Consider the following 20732-nt stretch of genomic DNA (forward strand, 5'->3'; position numbering starts at 1 on the left):
GAAATAAAGGATGAGAGTAAAATGATAAATATATATTCGGTTGAACTTCTTAATAGAAATGTATCAGCTGATCAGATCATTACCTTCCATAAAAAGGGTAGGAAGAATCCAAAATTGCTGAAGTGATAATCTAGTAGGGGTTCTTAGACTTAAAATTGAAAGAACCGATACACAGTATAAACTGAATACAATAAATCCAAATATAGTAACAATTGCCCAGCAGAGGGTTAAAATCCTTGTTGATGTGTCAATGATATAGTGTAGCAGACATAGTGCTTACTATAAAAGATTTTTATTTGCACATAAAAACTGTCAAAACAATACACACACACATATATATATATATATATATATATATATACATAGATATATATTTCTATATATAAGACAAATGCATCAAAATGTCCCAAGTTTAAACGCAAAGAATACCAGGTTTGCAGACTGAGGGTCCAGGGGTGTCTGTGTCTCTCTCTTGCCGGCCAGATAAGAGTGAGTCTGTACCTCCTCGTGCTGGATCAACACTGGGTGTCAGCCACGTGCGTTCCACTGCGGCTCTGGATGCGTTCCAGTATGCTATCTCCTGGGAACCGATGTAGGATGCCGCCTAACGCGTTTCGTGATCATAGAATCACTTCATCAACGGATGGCATCCTTGTTTCTCCGTTCGGTTTTAAACTCCTCGGTCTGATTACAATGATCGGTTTTTAACGCTTCATACACTGGTACATATTCATAAACACCAAATCGGAGATTGCATTGTGTATATGGAATATCTACATTCACTAGATACAAACTCTATAGGTAAATGTTGAGATGGGGGCTAGCATGTTAACAGCATTGTACTAATCAGAGATAATGGATTTACAAATGTTTTCATTAGAAAGCTGGAATCGGTCTGAAATGTATAACAGAAGACACTCCCAGATTGGAGACCCATATATCGGGATTAAGCAAGTCAAATACATGAATGCTCTTCACAAGCCGTTATATATAAGATATGTAATTGCAATAAAATTGTAACAAGCAAGACATATGAAATATATAATAAATAATAAAACCATTGATCTATCTATTAAGATATTGTAGTCTTCTTAGGCTGTTGTTTATTTTATCTGGAAGATATAGATACAGCTGTTAGTAGTCATGAATGCAATTATGATCGTTTCTATAGTTGTTATCATCTTAAAAACTTTTAAATCAAACATATGAAAAGAGAGCGAGAAAAACAATGAATACACAATTAAAAACAGCACAAAGTTAAAAAAGACTCATGTTAAATGTTTATTCTAAAAAAATTAGTTCATAAATGGAATACTTGATTAAAAATATAAAATAAGAAGATATGACAAAAATCAGTTAGGATGGCTCATTGATAATGTGTACATATAAAAAAATCAGAAAAAAAGTTATAAAAATGGAAATAAAGATACAAATAAGAAAAATAAAAATAATAATGAAAATAGAAAAGATAAAGTTAAAAAATAATAAAATAAAGAATAAACAAAAAAAAAGACTTAAAGGGAAACTATAGTTCTATGTATACAAAGCTATATTCCAAGCACTATAGTACCCGCTGCCCTGCCCCCCTCCCTCCCTCGCACTCTTGCAGCCTATAAAGGGATTTGTCACTCACCTGATTCCAGCACCGATGTCCCTCAGCGCTGGGTCAGGCACCACCTCTGCTCCTCCTACACCGACATCAGTTGTGGCGGGGGGACCTAATGCGCTTTTGAGGCAAGCACCAGTTCGCATTAGGACTTTCTAATAGGATAGCATTGAATCAATGCATTCATATTGGGTTTTTGCTGACGAATGTCCTCATGCAAAGCGTGAGGACGTCCAGCGTCATTTAGCAGACCAAATGTCCGGTAAGAACCCGGAAGCGCCTGTAGTGACTGTCAGGTAGACAGCCACTAGAGGTGGAGTTAACCCTGCAATGTAATTATTGAATTTTCACAATAACTGCAATAATTAAAATTCCAGGGTTAGGGGGACTGGGACAGTGCACCCAGACCACTTCAAGATGGTCCCTTTAACTTGGTTATTTGCATATGCAACATTTTTTTCAAACATATACGTATGCCAAAGTGCAGCGTTGTATAGCTTTGATGCTTTCATGTACAATATAGTAAAAGTTTAATACCGCTTATCCCAATACTTTTTATTTGTGACCTTAGACAATTTTGGGGTAAGCAGCAGGACAAGTACTGACCTGGACGATAGATTTTCTATATATTTTCAGTATTTATTTTCGTATTGGAAAAGTACAGTAAGCCTAAGTAAGCATTAGGTTGGGGCTTGAGAGATGAAACATGAATAAAAAAAAAACACAGCAGTCAAAGTATTTCTAAGGCAAATATTTAAAATGACATAACAAAACAGCCCCTGTCCACAAAACCAAACCTTTTTTTAGAAAGTCATAATTACAATGCTACGAAATGAATAACTCGTGAGAATACTGTGGCTTCATTGGCAACTAGGAGAGTCGAAGCAAAATAACCCTATACCTTTAACCCTAATACTCCCCAAAGCAATCCTAAATCCCATTAACCCTATAATATCCCTAACCCCCTAGCCCCTAAAACTCCAAGTGCACCCTATCTTCTTCTGTTCAAAAATGAGTCTTTCAAATGTAGAGAGAGTTCAAGCACAGAGATTCCATCATACTGCAGATTTTTTTATTGGAATAAACACAAGATAAATGTTTCGGCCAATATGGACGGCCTTTCTCAAGTTATCCATATCAGCTGAAACGTTGTCATGTTGTGCTTATTCCAATAAACAGTTTGCGGTATGATGGAATCTGTGTGCCTGGATTCTCTCTGCATTTGGAAGTATGAAGGGGGCTTGTCATCCCCTGAGTCTGGAGCATCGGTATATTCGTTTGGTAAATTATCTCAGGATATGTACAGTCTGTAATGGAATCATATTTGGTAATAAAAGTAAGTCTTTGCCAAACTAATTTAAAAAAGCTCATATATTTAAACACAAGTCAGTCTGATTTTTAGCAAAATTTATGTGGTGTGAATTTTTTTTCTGAGTTATCGCAACATGTTACAAGCAGGTGCTCGCAAAAGTATAAACAGGGTTACAAATCCTAGTCAGTTTTCCAGTCAAACTTGAATATTTTTCCTCAGAATCTCCTAAACAGGTAAAGCCAGGGGCGGACTGACCACTCGGGCATATCGGTCATGGACCGAGGGCCCGAGACAGTCAGGGGCCCGGCAGCACAGCCAAGCTCCAGCTGGAGAGATCAGAGATCTCTCCAACTGGAACAGCAAAAAATAATAAAAAATAATTTCCTTTATTAGGTTGCTGGGGCCCCTGATGCAGCGCAGGGCCCCAGCAACCTACAGCTCTGTAAATCCCCCCACCCGAGACCGAGACCTGGCAGCTTCACCTCCTCTCTGCCAGGTCTCCTGCTTCCTGGCCTACGCGGCTCTGTGTGATGGGGAGAGGCGGAGCCAGGAAGTGACATCACTTCCTGTACTCTCCTCTCACACAGAGCCTTCGCACAGCCAGCAGGGGAAGGAGCAGCAGCCGGGGAGAGAGCAGAGGGAGCAAGAGAGACAGGTAGGAACTACTCACCCCCCCCCTCCCACTGTGTCATCACTCACCCTCCCTCTGTCAATGTCACCCCCCTCCCCCTGTCACTTTCACCCCCTTCCACTGTCACCCCCTTCCCCTGTCACCCCCTGTCACTGTCACCCTCTCCCCCTGTCACTGTCACCCCCCTCCCCCTGTCACTGTCACCCCCCTGTCACTGTCACTGTCACCCCCTCCCCCTGTCACCCCCTTCCCCTGTCACTGTCACCCCCTCCCCCTGTCACCCTCTTCCCCTGTCACTGTCACCCCCTTCCCCTCTCACTGTCACCCCCTTCCTCTGTCACCCTCTCCCCCTGTCACTGTCACCCCTCCCTCTGTCACTTTCACCCCCTTCCCCTGTCACCCCCTCCCCCTGTCACTGTCACCCTCTCCCCCTGTCACTCCCCTCCCCCTGTCACTCCCCTCCCCCTGTCACTGTCACCCCCTCCCCCTGTCACTGTCACCCCCTCCCCCTGTCACTGTCACCCCCTCCCCCTGTCACTGTCACCCCCTTCCCCTATCACTGTCACCCCCTCCCCCTGTCACCCCCCTTCCCCTGTCACTGTCACCCCCTTCCCCTGTCACTGTCACCCTCTGTCACTGTCACCCCTCCCTCTGTCACTGTCACCCTCTCCCCCTGTCACTGTCACCCCCTCCCTCTGTCACTGTCACCCCCTCCCCCTGTCACTGTCACCCCCCTCCCCCTGTCACTGTCACCCCCTTCCTCTGTCACCCCCTTCCTCTGTCACTGTCACCCCCTTCCTCTGTCACTGTCACCCCTTCCTCTGTCACGGTCACCCCCTTCCCCTGTCACTGTCACCCCCTCCCTCTGTCACTGTCACCCCCCTCCCCCTGTCACTGACACCCCCCTCCCCCTGTCACTGTCACCCCCTTCCCCTGTCACTGTCACCCCCTCCCCCTGTCACTGTCACCCCCTTCCTCTGTCACTGTCACCCCCTTCCTCTGTCCTGTCACCCCCTCCCTCTGCCACTGTCACCCCCGGCACTAGTCACCCCCTCCCTCTGTCACTGTCACCCCCCGTCACTAGTCACCCCTCCCTCTGTCACTGTCACCCCCTGTCACTAGTCACCCCCTCCCTCTGTCAATGTGTCACCCCCTTCCTCTGTCACTGTCACCCCTCCCTATGTCACTGTCACCCCCTCCCTCTGTCACTGTTGCCCCCGTCACTAGTCACCCCCTGTCACTAGTCACCCCCCCCTCTGTCACCCCCTCCCTCTGTCACTGTCACCCTCCCTCCCTCTGTCACTGTCACCCTCCCTCCCTCCCTGTGTCACTGTGTCACCCCCTCCCTCTGTCACTGTCACCCCCTCCCTCTGTCACCCTCCCTCCCTCTGTCACTGTGTCAACCCCTCCCTCCAAATACTCTGTCACTAGTCACCCCCTCCCTCACTCTGTCACTAGTCACCCCCTCACTTTAGTGACAGAGTAGGCGGTGGGGTGACTAGTGACAGAGAGAGGGAGGGGGTGACTAGTGACAGTGAGGGAGGGGGTTACCCAGTGACAGAGGGATGGGGTGACTAGTGACAGAGGGAGGGAGGGTGTGACTAGGGACAGAGGGAGGGTGTGACTAGTGACAGTCACCCCCTCCCTCACTCTGTCACTAGTCACCCCATCCCTCCCTCTGTCACTGGTCACCCCATGCCTCCCTCTGTCACTGTGTCACCCCCTCCCTCACTCTGTCACTAGTCACCCCTTCCCTCCCTTACTCTGTCACTAGTCAGCCCCTCACTCTAGTCACCCCCTCCCTCACTCTGTCACTAGTCACCCCCTCCCTCACTCTGTCACTAGTCACCCCATCCCTCCCTCTGTCACTGTGTCACCCCCTCCCTCACTCTGTCACTAGTCACCCCTTCCCTCCCTTACTCTGTCACTAGTCAGCCCCTCACTCTAGTCACCCCCTCCCTCTGTCACTAGTCACCCCCTCTCTCACTCTGTCACTAGTCACCCCATCCCTCCCTCTGTCACTGGTCATCCCATGCCTCCCTCTGTCCCTGTGTCACCCCCTCCCTAACTCTGTCACTAGTCACCCCTTCCCTCACTCTGTCACTAGTCACCCCTTCCTTCCCTTACTCTGTCACTAGTCACCCCCTCACTCACTCTGTCACTAGTCACCCCCTCACTCTAGTCACCCCCTCACTCACTCTGTCACTAGTCACCCCCTCCCTCACTCTGTCACTAGTCACCCCTTCCCTGCCTTACTCTGTCACTAGTCACCCCTTCAATCACTGTCACTAGTCACCCCTTCCCTCCCTTACTCTGTCACTAATCACCCCCTCACTCTAGTGACAGAGTGAGTGAGGGGATGACTGGTGACAGAGTAAGGGAGGGAGGGGGTGACTAGTGACAGAGTAAGGGAGGGAGGGGGTGACTAGGGACAGAGGGAGGGAGGGAGGGGGTGACTAGTGACAGTCACCCCCTTCCTCACTCTGTCACTAGTCACCCCCTCCCTCCCTCTGCCTCCAGGTACCACCTCACTTTGCCACCTGTCACCACCTCCCACACTCTTCCACCTGTCACCCTCTCCCTCACACACTCTGTCACCTGTCACATATGCATTCACACTGACACTATATACAAACAAACACATGTAGTCATCTAGACATGCACATGTGCATTCACACGGACTGAAACATGCATATGCAATACAAACATGCATTGATACACAGGTCTTCACAATATACACATCCAAAGGAATGCCGTATTATATGAGTTATATTTATAGGGACACTATAGTCACTCAGACCACTTCAGCTCAATTAAGTGGTCTGGGTGCCAGGTCCCTCAGGTTTTAACCCTTCAGATGTAAACATAGCAGTTTCTGCGAAACTGCTATGTTTACTTAGCAGGGTTAATCAAACCTCTAGTGGGTGTCATCCTGACGTGCAGAACGTCTATAGGAAAGCATTGAGAAATGCTTTCCTATGGACTGTTTAAATGCGCGCTTGCTGCGCATGCGTATTCCGCTCCACTCGGGAGCCGACGTCGGCGGGGGATGAGAGGTCACCAGCGCCGAGGGAGCCCGGCGCTGGATTAAGGTAAGCTGCTGAATGGCTTTTAACCCCTTCAGTGCCACAGGAGGGGGACCCTGAGGGTGGGGCACCCTTAGGGCACTACAGTGTCAGGAAAACCGCTTTGTTTTCCTGACACTATAGTGATCCTTTAACATTTATTTAATGCACATATATTTGTGCATTCAAAGGGCCTGGGATCTAATTTTGCCCGGGGGCCCCAAAGGCTCTCAGTCCGCCCCTGGGTAAAGCCAAGCGCAACAAATACATTAGAGTGGTATCCCAAAAGCTTTATCAATATATCATCAGTGAACAAACAATACAAAAACCCTTGTGAAATAAGTACAGTTTTCACATATTCGTTAACTTCCGTACTTTCCCTACAACTATAATTGTCATATTTACTCCCCCATGTCTGTTATGGTGTTGCCACATCATAATTTCCAGGATGCCCTAAAAGGTTCCCTTAAATACAATGGAAAATATTTTTTACATTTTTTTTTTACATTTTTAAATCTAGAATTTGCAACCACTTACTTGTCTTTTCCACTTTATAGCTAGCTGAACTGAATTTAATGTTTTGTGAGCAAGCAATTGCTTTTGGCATAGTGGTAATTTAAAAAATATATATATATGTCTGCTGTATTAGAATTGAAAATGTAATTTATTTACCCATTATGAAAGAAATTGAAATTTCGGGGTTATTTTTTTTTTTTTATCTACAGCAGAAACAGATGTGTAAATGGTTGATAGCCTTGAGTTTTTCTCCAACCGATTTTACTCTTTTTGCACTGAGATAGAACAATCCACTTAACTGTTATGTCATAAATAAACATCAGTGTTTGTATCATAGTTTTATTAAAATCATTAACAAGAACATTATTTCTTTTTTTCCAGTTTTCTTCAAAAATAATATTGCCATTCCACTTGTGATTACATTTGTGATTCCTGCTGCTTTACTTGCCTGTAGATACACAGTGTCGGACGTAATGAGAAACTATCAAGGCAGCATAGAAACGTTAATAAAAGCAGTGGTATGTATAACATTTCCTTAACTTCCTTAACTTTTTATGTACAAAGAGTTTTAATATTGGTAGTTTCATTTTCATTTTGGAGCCATGTATTTTGTATTATGTATCCACAATGATAATCATGCCATCCATTACATGAGTATACAAGCAGTATAGTACAAAGACATATACCAGTGGGGGTGCCACAATCACAAGTCGTGCGTATATTTACCATATATATTGCATGGTGATCATATAAAAAGAGGAATAAAAACATACATAGTGAAGTATTTAATGACATAAAACATCCAAAATTGCAATGAAAATATACACTCACAAAGAAGGTGGCACAAAGAGACTTATGTCTAGACTTATGTCTAGAATGATGCTCTTGAAAAATGTTAATTTCAATTAATGAATTTATTGATAGAATACCAACAGGATGAGATCAAAGAAGTAGAAAAAGAGATAAAAGTGATTGAAATTGAGATCAGTAAAGAACATACTGAAGAGAAAATAAAACAATACAGTACAGAATTGAATGAAAAAATAGAAAAACTAGAAGAAAAAATTCTAGCCACGAAAGAAGGGAAACTAAATAGAGATAAAGAAGATTATGAAAGCGGCAAACCAAGAGAGTGGAAAAGAAAACATGTTTACCAATCTAATAATAAAGGGACCTTTACCAATGTAAGGGCAGGGCCGCCACCAGAAATTTTGGGGCCCCTAACTCAGCTCAGGGTCTGGGCCCCCAGGGGCCCGCCTCCAAATACCGCCCACTGGGTCCACCTCCAAATACCGCCCACAGGAATACATACACAGACACAAACACAAACTGATACAAAAGGACACAGATACATACTAACAGACACACATACTGAAACAGACATACACGCATACAGGCATACATACTGACACACACATATTGAGACATACACACAGGCATACATAGTAAAAGACAGACACATACTAACATACATACAGACACACATGCATGAAGACATAAAGACACAGACATACATACAGACACTGACATCCATACACACATACATTCATAATGGCATACAGACATACATTCATACATACAGACTGACATACATGCATACATACAGACCTACATGCATACAGACATCCATACACACAGACATACGTTCATAATGATATGCAGACATACATTCATACTGACATACAGACATACATACACACACATACATACAGACATACATACATAGACATACATGCATCCAGACAGACATACATAGACATACATACATACATACAGCCAGTCAGGCATACACATACATACAGACAGACATACATACACAGACATGCATGCATGCATACAGAGACACACATGCATACAGACATAGACATACAGACAGACATACATACAGACATACATACATAGACATACATGCATACAGACATACATACACAGGCATACATACAGACACACAGACATACAGACACAGACAGACAGAAACATACATGTATACATACATACAGACATACATACACAGACTTACAGACAGACCCATACATAGACATACATACATATACATACAGACAGACATAAATACATACATACACAGACATACATACATATACATACACAGACATACATACATGCATACACATACATACAGACACATACATAGACATACATGCATATACATACAGACAGACACATTACATACACAGACACACATACAGACATACATACAGACACACATACAGACAGACAGACAGACATACATACATGCATACAGACTTACAGACAGACATATACATAGACATACATACAGACAGACATACACAGAAAGACACACATACACAGTGCTCATTTTCTAGCCACCCTCCTGTCTCTTACCTTTGCAGGAGGGTGGGTGGGGATGATGGGAGTCGGCGTGACCCCCTCTTCACTTGCGCGCGCTCGCTCCTCCCGCGCGGAGTGTGCTGGGAGGAAGTGACCACTTCCTCCCAGCAGCACTTGCGACTGCTTTTTTTTTTTTTTTAAAGGGGCCCGGTCGCGCTATACAACGGCCACAGCGCTGACCGGGCCCCTGAAGGAGGGGGCTCATCGGGTGGCCCTAAGTGTGTGGGCCACCCGATGGGCCCCACACGTGGGGCCCGGGCGGCCGGGCCCCCCAGGGCCGCCGGGCCCATGACAACCGTTACGGTTGTCACCCCCTGATGGCGGCCCTGTGTAAGGGATCAAACTTTTAAGAATAAGGGAAAAAGTAGTACGTCTTTTAGACTACGGGGTAACTCCCCGAGTAGATCTAAAAGAGTGGAGTATGAGAATCCCATGGTAAGATGTAAAGAGACATCTAGATCTTCAAAAATCCACCGAAAAAACAATAGTCCAGGATATTCACAGGATTTTTTAGGACGAAGAAAAAGAGATCAACACCAAAAAAGTCCTGTGAAAAATCCGTGGCAATACAGAAACAGATTTACCCCCCTCTATGTAGCCCAGACCCCACCCAAGAAGAGGAAGCTATTAGGGGCAGCAGGAGGATTAGGGGCTCTAGAGGAGGGAGAAATGACAGACTAGATAGATCTGACAAGTTGGAAGGCATTCTCAATCTTTCTAAACACGAATTAAGTAAGGAAGAACTAAGTATTTTAAAAAAGGGACTGAAATTTGCCCCACAAAAAGGCCCAAATCAGTTTGAATTGTTTATAGACACACATAAATTTATGAGAAAGATGACCATTAAACGTTTTTTTGAAAAAAAGAAGGGGGAGACCGGGGAGCATGACAATGGCACCATTGAAGAGAGTACAATCTCACAATCCCCAATAATTGCACACTCAGGTCTAAAGCACAAGTCAAAATTTTTCCCAACTTTGGAAAAAGGTGAGTTTATTCCAGTTTTTTAGCGATATGATTTTAAAAGAATTTGAGACATTATCTAAGAAAAAAGAAAAAGATAATTTAACTAAAAAAGAAAAATTAGCCTTAAAAAATCTTAAAGAGAATTACCAGCTGGTAATAAGACAGGCAGACAAAGGAGGAGGTACTGTCATCTTAAATCGTGAGGATTATATGCAAGAAGCTTTTAGAATTTTAAACGATAAGGATACCTATACTATTTTAAAATCAAGTCCTATGGAGGTTTTTAAAAAAGAACTTTTTGAATTGTTGATGGAAGGTCTAAATGATAAGATTATCACAAAAGAGGAATTTGATTATCTTTTTATAAAGTTCCCAAAAATGGCTATATTTTACTATTTACCGAAAATTCATAAGTCATTGGATAATCCTCCGGGGAGGCCCATAATTAGTGGCATTGGCTCTTTAACGAGCAAAGCTTCTGAATATGTAGATAATTTTCTACAGAAATATGTTTCAAAGGCCCCTTCCTATATTAAAGATTAAAATCAGATTATTAATGTAGTGAAAGGTTTGACTTGGAGGGACAATTATATTTGGGCCACTGTTGATGTCTCCTCCCTATACACGTCTATTGATCATGAAAAAGACATCCAAGCAATAAAAGAGATTTTAGAAAATGATCCCCTTATGCACAAAGCTCAAGCCCTTCTGATTTTAAACATTATTCGTTTTATCCTGTTTCACAATTTTTTTTGGTTTGAGGGTATATATTACCTACAAACGTGTGGAACGGCCATGGGCACCAGGTTCACGCCCAGCTACGCGAACATTTATGTAGCAGATTGGGAAGCCAAAAACATATGGGAACATAACCCATTTGCCGCGAACCTGGTGCTATGGAGAAGATATATCGACGATGTTTTAATCATTTGGGAGGGAGATAGACTGTTGGATGAATTTTTACAGTATATCAACACTAATGCTTATGGGTTACGTTTTACTGCTGATATCCATACCGAGACAATCAATTTTTTTAGATCTTTCTTTGTTTGCGTCCTCGGGGGTTGTCTGTAGTAAGACGTATTTTAAACCTACAGATGGCAATTCTTTTATAGAATTTTCAATCTGTCACCACCCAAACTGGCTGAGAAACATACTGAAAGGCCAACAAACAAGACTCCTGAGGAATTGTACTAACAAAATGGATTTTAACGAACAGGTTGAGATTTTAAATGAAAAGTTTAAAAATAGACATTATACCCCCAATTGTTGGATAAATATAAAAGAGAGATAGATAACAAAGATAGGACTACTTTTTTAAAAAGCAAAAAAACTTCCGGAAAAACTAATAGAGACTTCAGTACCTCTTTTATTACCAGGTATAATAATAAGGCAAACCAAATTGAGAGAACTATTAGAAAATGTTGGCCTATTTTAAAACAAGATCAGTTTTTAAAGAATATTTTACCATCTAGACCTCAGATTATTTACAAAAAAACACAAAATTTAAAATCAATTCTAGCACCTAGCACTTTACCTGCTGTCAAATCTTCTAAAGGAGTAGTAATCTCAGATAAGGATACAAACCGTTTCTTACAAAAGGTTTCTTCAAGTGCGGACACTGCAGTACTTGTAAATTCCAGAAACAAAAAACATTAGAGTTTCAATGTACTGCAACAAAGGAGATATTTACGTAAGATTAAACATTTTATAAACTGCCAAACAAAAAATGTAATTTATCTCCTTGAGTGCAAATGTGGCATTCAATACGTGGGACGCACTATTAGGAAACTGCATGTCAGAATCCTGGAGCATTTTAATGGTATTAAAAGAGGAAATATGAAACACAGTGTCCCTAGACACTGCACAAGTTGCTCCCACTTCAGTTTCCAGGATTTTAAATGTATAGGAATAGACGCTATTACTCCTCACTTTGGTCATGAAAGAAACGGAGTGGATACATAGGCTTAAAACTTCCTCCCCTAGTGGTTTAAACGTAGATATAGATTTGTTAGTTTTTATGGATTGATATTTGAGTCTAGATTTTCGTTTTACTTAATTTTGTTTTTGACCTAATTTAGTTCACTATATATTTATATATGAATTATAGCCTATTCAAATACTTTCATAATATATAGCCTTCGTGTAACTATTCAATATATTGCTATTTAAATAAATTTCGCTATAGACCCCTATCTAGTGTACCTTTATTATTTAGGGCCTGTTGTCATGCTCTTCGGTCGGTGGAACCCTTTTAGAAGAATGATGTTCTCCAATAACATTTTCCTTATTTATGTATTTTTATTTTTATAATGTATTTTTATTTTTATAATTTATTTGCTTTTTCCCTTAAAATTGTTAAAACTGTATTAATGCAATAGCAAATACAACGGTCCTGTCATTTATTACTTATACCTTAGATTTGTATCTATATGTTTCTTAAATAGATATTTTAAATAGATGTTTTTTCAAACTTCATGTATTTTAGATATGATGATTTTTAAATATGATGATTTTTTAAATATGATAGTGACTTTTAAATATACCGTTTTTTTAAATAAAGTTAATGGATATGACTAGTTTATTAATGTGGATGTATTTCCCTAAGATTTTATTTAGTTTACACTCTGTAATAGACTTTAAAGATTTAAGTATGTTTGCCCTTAGAAGATTGCCAAATCAAGTGGTCTGGCAATGTCTACTGTCCTCGGGCACAAATTGACAATAAAGTTTTTCTGCGTGTCAGGCTGAATGTGCGCGCATGCGCGGCAATGTGCTCTGTCACTTTTGCCGCAATGCGCATGCGCACACGAAACAAGCCGCGCGAAAATTAAGATTTAAAAAGCCGGAACAGCTGAGGACATACAGCTCTTGAAAAAGTCCTTGGGACGAAACGCATCGAGCAGAGATACCTGTCAACACCTCCCTAAAAGACTCCATCATCTCCTTGCCTGGCTGATCATTTCAAGAGGCATTGACACTGGAACTACATTTAAAGGGATTTTTAACCCATGAGAGGTTGACAAGCGGTTTTGCACAACTAGACATAAGTCTCTTTGTGCCACCTTCTTTGTTAGTGTATATTTTCATTGTAATTTTGGATGTTTTATGTCATTAAATACTTCACTATATATGTTTTTATTCCTCTTTTTATATGATCACCATGCAATATATATGGTAAATATACCCACGACTTGTGATTGTGGCGTCCCCTCTGGTATATGTCTTTGTACTATACTGCTTGTATACTTGTATAACTTTTTGGGGATTGGGAGTGATCTCTTATTTGGAGTGGCTGTCCTGCACTATTTACTCACTTTATCCCACACACCGTTTTGATATACATCCATTACATGAGGCAGTGAATGAGCCAAACTACAATTTAAAGGGTACTAGGATTCACATATATACATAGATACATTTATCCGATGCTGACTTCACTGCTGTACATACGTACCTGCCTAATATCATGTAGGTCCCTCTAATGCTGCCAAAACAGCTCTGATGCACTGAGGCAAGGACTCCACAAGATCTTTAAATCTGTGGCATTAGCAGCAGATATTTAAGTCCTGCAAGGTGGGACCTCCATGGATTAGATTTGTTGTTTAAGCAAATTCCATAGATGCTCTATCAGGTTGAGATCTGGAGAATTTAGAGGGCAAGGCAACACCTTGAACTCTTTGTCATGTTCCTTAAACCATTTGTGAACATTTTTTGCAGTGTGGAAGGGTGCATTATCACAGAACACCATTTCCATGAAGTGGTGTATGTGGTCCGCAACAATATCTAGATTGATGGTAAGTCTCAAAGTAACATCCATAAAGTTTCCCAGCAGAACACTGCTGGAGCAGAATACTGCCACCACCGGCCTGCCTTTTTCCCATAGTGCATCCTGCTGCCATCTCTTTCCGAGGTAAACGATGCACACACACCTAACCATCAACCTGACCTAAAGGAAAATGTAATTCACCAGACAACTGTCTTCCATTACTGCATGGTCCAGTTCTCACATCCCTATTAAATGTACTTTTGGCAAAATATTGCTAAACTGTTATACTGGTAGGGTGCACTTTGTACTACATAAGTATCTTTTTCTTGTTTTAAGTAGGTTTATTATCTGTAAGTGGTATTCCGAGTACCAGAATATTTGTTTTACTTGGTAGAGAAGTGGTCATGATCTTTGATAAGAAAGGACAGATTATAGGGTTTTATCATCCATTTAAGCAATCTGACTTAACCCTTTAAATGCATTCAACTGTGCAGTTTTTTCACACACGCACGCACACAGACACTAAATCGGAACAGTTCTTAAAGACACAACAAAACGAACGCTATGTGTTTCAGATGTTCAACACATCGTATTTTGCTTTTTGTTTAAATATCATTGTTTTTACAGCTGTGAATAGAAGATAAACAACTGTTTTCAAATATGTTTAGTTTTTTCATCTTACTTAATCCCTTAAGGACTGAGCCAAATGTACATGTTTTGATCAAAATAAAACGTAAACAAAACTTGGAATTTAACTACTGTATTTTTTGCTCTATAAGACGCACCTGACCATAGGATGCACCTAGTTTTTAGAGGAGGAAAACAAGAAAAAAATATTCTGAATAAAATGGTGTACTTAACTATTTAATAAACTGCCGTTATATCGGAATAATACTTCAACCATGTAAAGTGAACAGCAGTCAACAGCGGCATTAAGAACCATCATCACTGTCATTAACAAATGAAGAGAGACTTTAAGGTTTGAGTACTCTTCTAGTTTTATGTGAACCCCAAGAACTCATCATTCCTAGAGTCAGAATTTATGAAGCTCAATTGCTGACAATCACTGACATAACTTTCTTTGCTATCTTCATATAAGATACCATTTTCGTTTCCATCCAAAGCATTGCTAATGACATATTTTTTTGAATGACTGTACAACAATTTCCTCCTTCACTGAATGAAGAGGCCCACTAGCACTCTAGTTCACCCACTCACAAACTTGAGTGATAGTGGGCCTCTTCATTCGTCCGGTAGGTGTCAGATCATGATTACCAGCAGCCATCCATTTTTTCCACTCTTCTCGCATAAAGACCTTAAATGGTTTGTTGATGGAAACGTTGAGCGATTGCAACTGGCTGTTAAGACCTCCAGGAATTACAGCTAGATGAGTCTGCACTTCTTTAACCCCATAAGGACCAAACTTCTGGAATAAAAGGGAATCATGACATGTCACACATGTCATGTGTCCTTAAGGGGTTAAAGCACTTTTTTGTAGTTTTGCTATTATGTGCTCTAAACTGGTCAAGTACTAATAAGGCAGGTTTTTTCAGAAGCCCTCCAGGACATTTGGACCACACTTTTTCAACCCATACTCTCATTCCATTTTCGTCCATCCATCCTTTATCATGAACATGTACAACAACTCCTCTTGGAATCACTTCTTTTGGAAATGTTTTCCTTTTGAAAATTAACATGGATGGCAATTTGGTGCCGTCTGCACAGCAAGATAACACAACCGTGTAATGGATTTTCTCATGTCCGGAGGTTTTCACGGTGATATTTTTGGCACCTTTCAGATCAACAGTCCTATTGGATGGCACATCAAAGGTTAACGGGACTTCATCCATATTCCCAATCTGGCCAATTTCAAACCCATTTTTCTTCTTAGCATCAATTACAAATTTATGAAAAGACAGAATCTTATATTCATATTCTTTTGGCATATTTTGCTCAATTCTAGTTTTGGAGCTCATAGCAAGGCCACATCGCCTCATCAATCGTAGAACCTCAATGGTGATCCAGTATAATCGTGAATGCATTTCTCTTCGGCAATGCATTTGTCTTCATATATTATCATTTTTGTAGAAGCCATTATTCTCGTGATGTGTGATCTATTCTTTCATGGCCACTTTGCAGCATTTCTACGAAAAGTCTGCTTACTTTTATCCGCTTTTTTGCAGCCGATCCTCCTGTTTCCTCCACTCCACCTCCTCTCTTACCATTTTTTCTGTTGGAGATGGCCCAAAATGTCTCTCCGCTGCTTTGTTTCCATGCTCCTTAGCATAGTTTACTACCTCTAATTTAAAAGGAATCTTATATGATAATCTTTTCTGCCTTATCATCCTTGTATGTAGAATGTAATTAGAATGAGAAATAATAATGTTCCTTAGTCCTAAAAGTACAGGCTGATATTTAGATATTTACTACTAATAAACTTTGAGATGTCATCACAAAAGAGTCAAGCCTGGGTTATCAAAAGAAAAACCAGATAAGTCATCCCTGGGATTCTCAGAGTGGATAGAGAATGTTAAATAATCATTGGGCAGAGATCCCCCCCTCCCCCCCCCCCCCCCATTTACAGTGTAAATGCAGATGTATATTGCAATATGTAACTATAGTGGTAGGTAACAGGCAACAGAACATTTAGAAGAAAACACATCAGATTGATAAATGTCTCAGGTTGGTGTGTAGACAGTACCTTGATCACACATGACAGCCATGAGGGGAAAAATTAGAATCACCTTTAGTTGGAATCATCTGAAGCTTGCAGTCAACGATTGTGTAAGCGTGTTATATTTTGCAGTACACTGACTGGGCGATTTTTATGCCCTTTTTGTTAATCCGAATAATTTTTCCAGAAACAATAGAATGGAAAAAAACTGTCCAAACCAGAATGCCAAATGGACAAATATTGGACTGCACAAAGTCCAAGCAGTCATACAACTGCTTAAAATAATATGTCTGACATGTTTAGCTTGATCAGCTGTTTTTAAGAGTTAGAATTCTGAAAGTGTGTGAAGATCTGAGATTCTGTAATGGTGAATAAGTTGTATGACTGCTTGGACTTCTTGCAGTCCAAAATATGTCTATTTGGCATTCTGGTTTGGAAACACAAACCAGAATGAGACAGACACACACACACAAACGCGCGCGTGTACACACACATACGCACACACATACACACACACACTGACTGAGATAATCATTACTGATGATCGCAGGCATTCCAATGCTTGTCCATAGAGAAACATTTGAAGGCCTATTGTGTGTACTTGAAGACTGCAGTCAAAACATCATTCAAGATGATACATCAGTATAGATAAAGTGTTTATTTTGTTAGATCTAACACGATGCTTTATTCACGTTCAGTTTTTTGGGTGCCTGAAGACAGTTTAGCCCACCTCAACTAAACTTTGTTTATATTTTGATTACATTTTATAGATATTTGTAAGATAAGGTATGATCAGTGTTATGAGGAATTTGCAACTTGGGACTCAAACCCAGGTACTCTTTGGTTTGCAGCTGCACCACATGACACAGAGGTTGAATTGCAGATACGAGCTTGGCAGGGCCGGCGCCACCTGTAAGGCGACCTAGGCAGCCGCCTAGGGCGCAACTTACTAGGGGGCGCCGGATCCCTGTCCCCGGTGCGCCTCCTCATGCTGCGCCGCCTGAGCGCTTTAGCCCCAGGCGGCGCAGCACTGCTGTGTGAGGGCGGCCGGGTTTGAGTGACCGGCAGGAGGGAAGCGCAGAGCGCTCCCTCCTGCCGGTCTCCATGTAGCGTGGCCGGGCAGCGCGGAACGGGGACAGGAACCTTTGTTTCCTGTACCCGGCCGCCGGCGGAATGACAGGAAGTGCTCACTCAGTGAGCATTTCCTGTCATTCCGCCGGCGGCCGGGTACAGGAAACAATGGTTCCTGTCCCGCGTTCCGCGCCGCCCGGCCACGCTACATGGGCAGGAGGGGAGGGTAAGGACCACTAAGGGGGGGGGGGGTGTTAAGGACTACTAAGGGGGGGGGGTGTTAAGGACCACTAAGGGAGGGAGGGAGGGTTTAAGGACCACTAAGGGAGGGAGGGAGGGTTTAAGGACCACTAAGGGAGGGGGGGAGGGTATAAGGACCACTAAGGGAGGGGGGGAGGGTATAAGGACCACTAAGGGAGGGGGGAGGGTATAAGGACCACTAAGGGAGGGGGGGTGTATAAGGACCACTAAGGGAGGGGGGGGGGTATAAGGACCACTAAGGGAGGGGGGGGTATAAGGACCACTAAGGGAGGGGGGGAGGGTATAAGGACCACTAAGGGGGGGGGTATAAGGACCACTAAGGGGGGGGTATAAGGACCACTAAGGGGGGGGGTATAAGGACCACTAAGGGAGGGGGGGTATAAGGACCACTAAGGGAGGGGGGAGGGTATAAGGACCACTAAGGGAGGGGGGTATAAGGACCACTAAGGGAGGGGGGTATAAGGACCACTAAGGGAGGGGGGGTATAAGGACCACTAGGGGAGGGGGGTATAAGGACCACTGGGGGAGGGTATAAGGACCACTAAGGGAGGGAGGGGGTATAAGGACCACTAAGGGAGGGGGGGAGGGTATAAGGACCACTAAGGGAGGGGGGGAGGGTATAAGGACCACTAAGGGAGGGGGGGAGGGTATAAGGACCACTAAGGGAGGGGGGGAGGGTATAAGGACCACTAAGGGAGGGGGGGTATAAGGACCACTAAGGGAGGGGGGGGTATAAGGACCACTAAGGGAGGGGGGGTATAAGGACCACTAGGGGAGGGGGGGTATAAGGACCACTAGGGGAGGGGGGTATAAGGACCACTAGGGGAGGGATGGGGGGGTATAAGGACCACTAGGGGAGGGATGGTTGGGATAAGGACCACTATGGGAGGGGGGGGGATAAGGAGCACTATGGGAGGAGGGGGATAAGGAGCACTATGGGAGGGGGGGGGATAAGGAGCACTATGGGAGGGGGGGATAAGGAGCACTATAGGAGGGAGGGGGGATAAGGACCCTATTCTACCCCACAAACCCTCTCTTTTACACTACACACATACACAATGCATCCCCCCCACACACACAGAAACAAACAATGCATTCCTACTCACACACAGACACACCCGAAACACACAATTCATCCCTTACGTTCTCTTACATAATTAATGCACCCCTTACAGACACACACTGCATTCAATTACATACACAGAAACAAACCTTGCACCCCTTACACACACACACACACACACACACACACACACCCAGAAACATACAATGCATTCCTTACAAGCAAAAACACACTACATCCCCTATAAACACACTACATCCCTTACACAAATTGCACACATAAAACATCCCCAACTCACGGATGGGCCATGTAGGTGGATTTATGGGTGGGCATTGTAGGCGTATGCCCCCTGGGGGCCCAGACCTTGAGCTGTGTAAGGGGCCCTAAAAAATGGAGCTGCTTCCTGTTCGTTAATTGTTGTGAGCACTGTTAAAAACAGTCTCTAGAGAGCCTCTTCTACACCAGACCTGTGGAGCCAGACTGAGCCCATCATCAGCCTCTTGTCCTCATCTGGTGGTAAGTAGGCAATCCAATATATTATTAGTGGCACTAATCTCTAATTTACCTCACATTAAATGGATACTATAGTCACCAGAAGCACTACAGCATAATGTAGTGGTTCTGGTGTCTATAGCCTGTGCCTGTAGGCTTTCTAATGTAAACACACTGTCTTTTCAGATAAGACACTTTGTGAAGACTGGCGTTGGCCCATATGGCAGAGCATATGGGCGGGGCATTGTGATGTCACATGGTGGGCTGGACATATGGGGGGGCGGCAAAATTTTTTTGCCTAGGGCGGCAAAAATCCTTGCACCGGCCCTGGAGCTTGGATAGTAAGAATGCAACACACAGAACTATGTTTCAGAATTACTCTGGTTTGTTGCACATTTGCATATAGCATTTATAGGTTAAACAGGAGATGGCTTTAAGCTCTAAATTTAACAGGGGTGCCTGAAAGGTAATTTTCCAGATGTTGTTGAACTACAACTCATGTGATGCTTTCAATGCCTTTAGAATGACAAAGCATCATGGAAACTGTAGTTTTAAATTATCTGGGGATCCACCTTTTGGGTACCCCTGCTCTCAAACATGTAAAAAAATATTAACAAAGAGGGAGGTGCAGCACCTGGAATTCCCTTGGAGTGTGTATATATAACCATAAAAAGGAGGAGAAATAAGAAACTGCTAGTGAAGTACGTAAAAATACAGCAAGGTGTGGGTAAATAAAATTATATGCACGCACACTTTATAGGAGCTCAGGTGCAGCTCCAACTTAGACGCTTGGGCAGAATAATTCCCGTCTGAGGATATGGTGGAGTACAGACTCTATAGGAGGTTCTTGTGGATGCAGCTTCCCTTGCAGATATGTAGGAGAAATCAGAAATATATAGTGCAAAATGTCATGCTCAAAATTAAAATATATAGCTA

At 42.7% G+C, this 20732-nt stretch overlaps 1 protein-coding gene across 1 annotated transcript in view; it reads left to right on the forward strand.

Annotated features, from left to right (window-relative positions):
* The window catches only part of LOC134607809 (uncharacterized), a 106026-nt gene that overhangs the window by 63684 nt on the left and 21610 nt on the right, over positions 1–20732 (forward strand). The window contains exon 2 of the mRNA XM_063450370.1: positions 7512–7648. Coding sequence (XP_063306440.1) covers positions 7512–7648 — 137 coding nt within the window. The remainder of the gene's footprint in view (positions 1–7511; positions 7649–20732) is intronic.

This window comes from Pelobates fuscus, chromosome 4 (assembly GCF_036172605.1).
Source record: "Pelobates fuscus isolate aPelFus1 chromosome 4, aPelFus1.pri, whole genome shotgun sequence".
Taxonomy (NCBI): domain Eukaryota; kingdom Metazoa; phylum Chordata; class Amphibia; order Anura; family Pelobatidae; genus Pelobates; species Pelobates fuscus.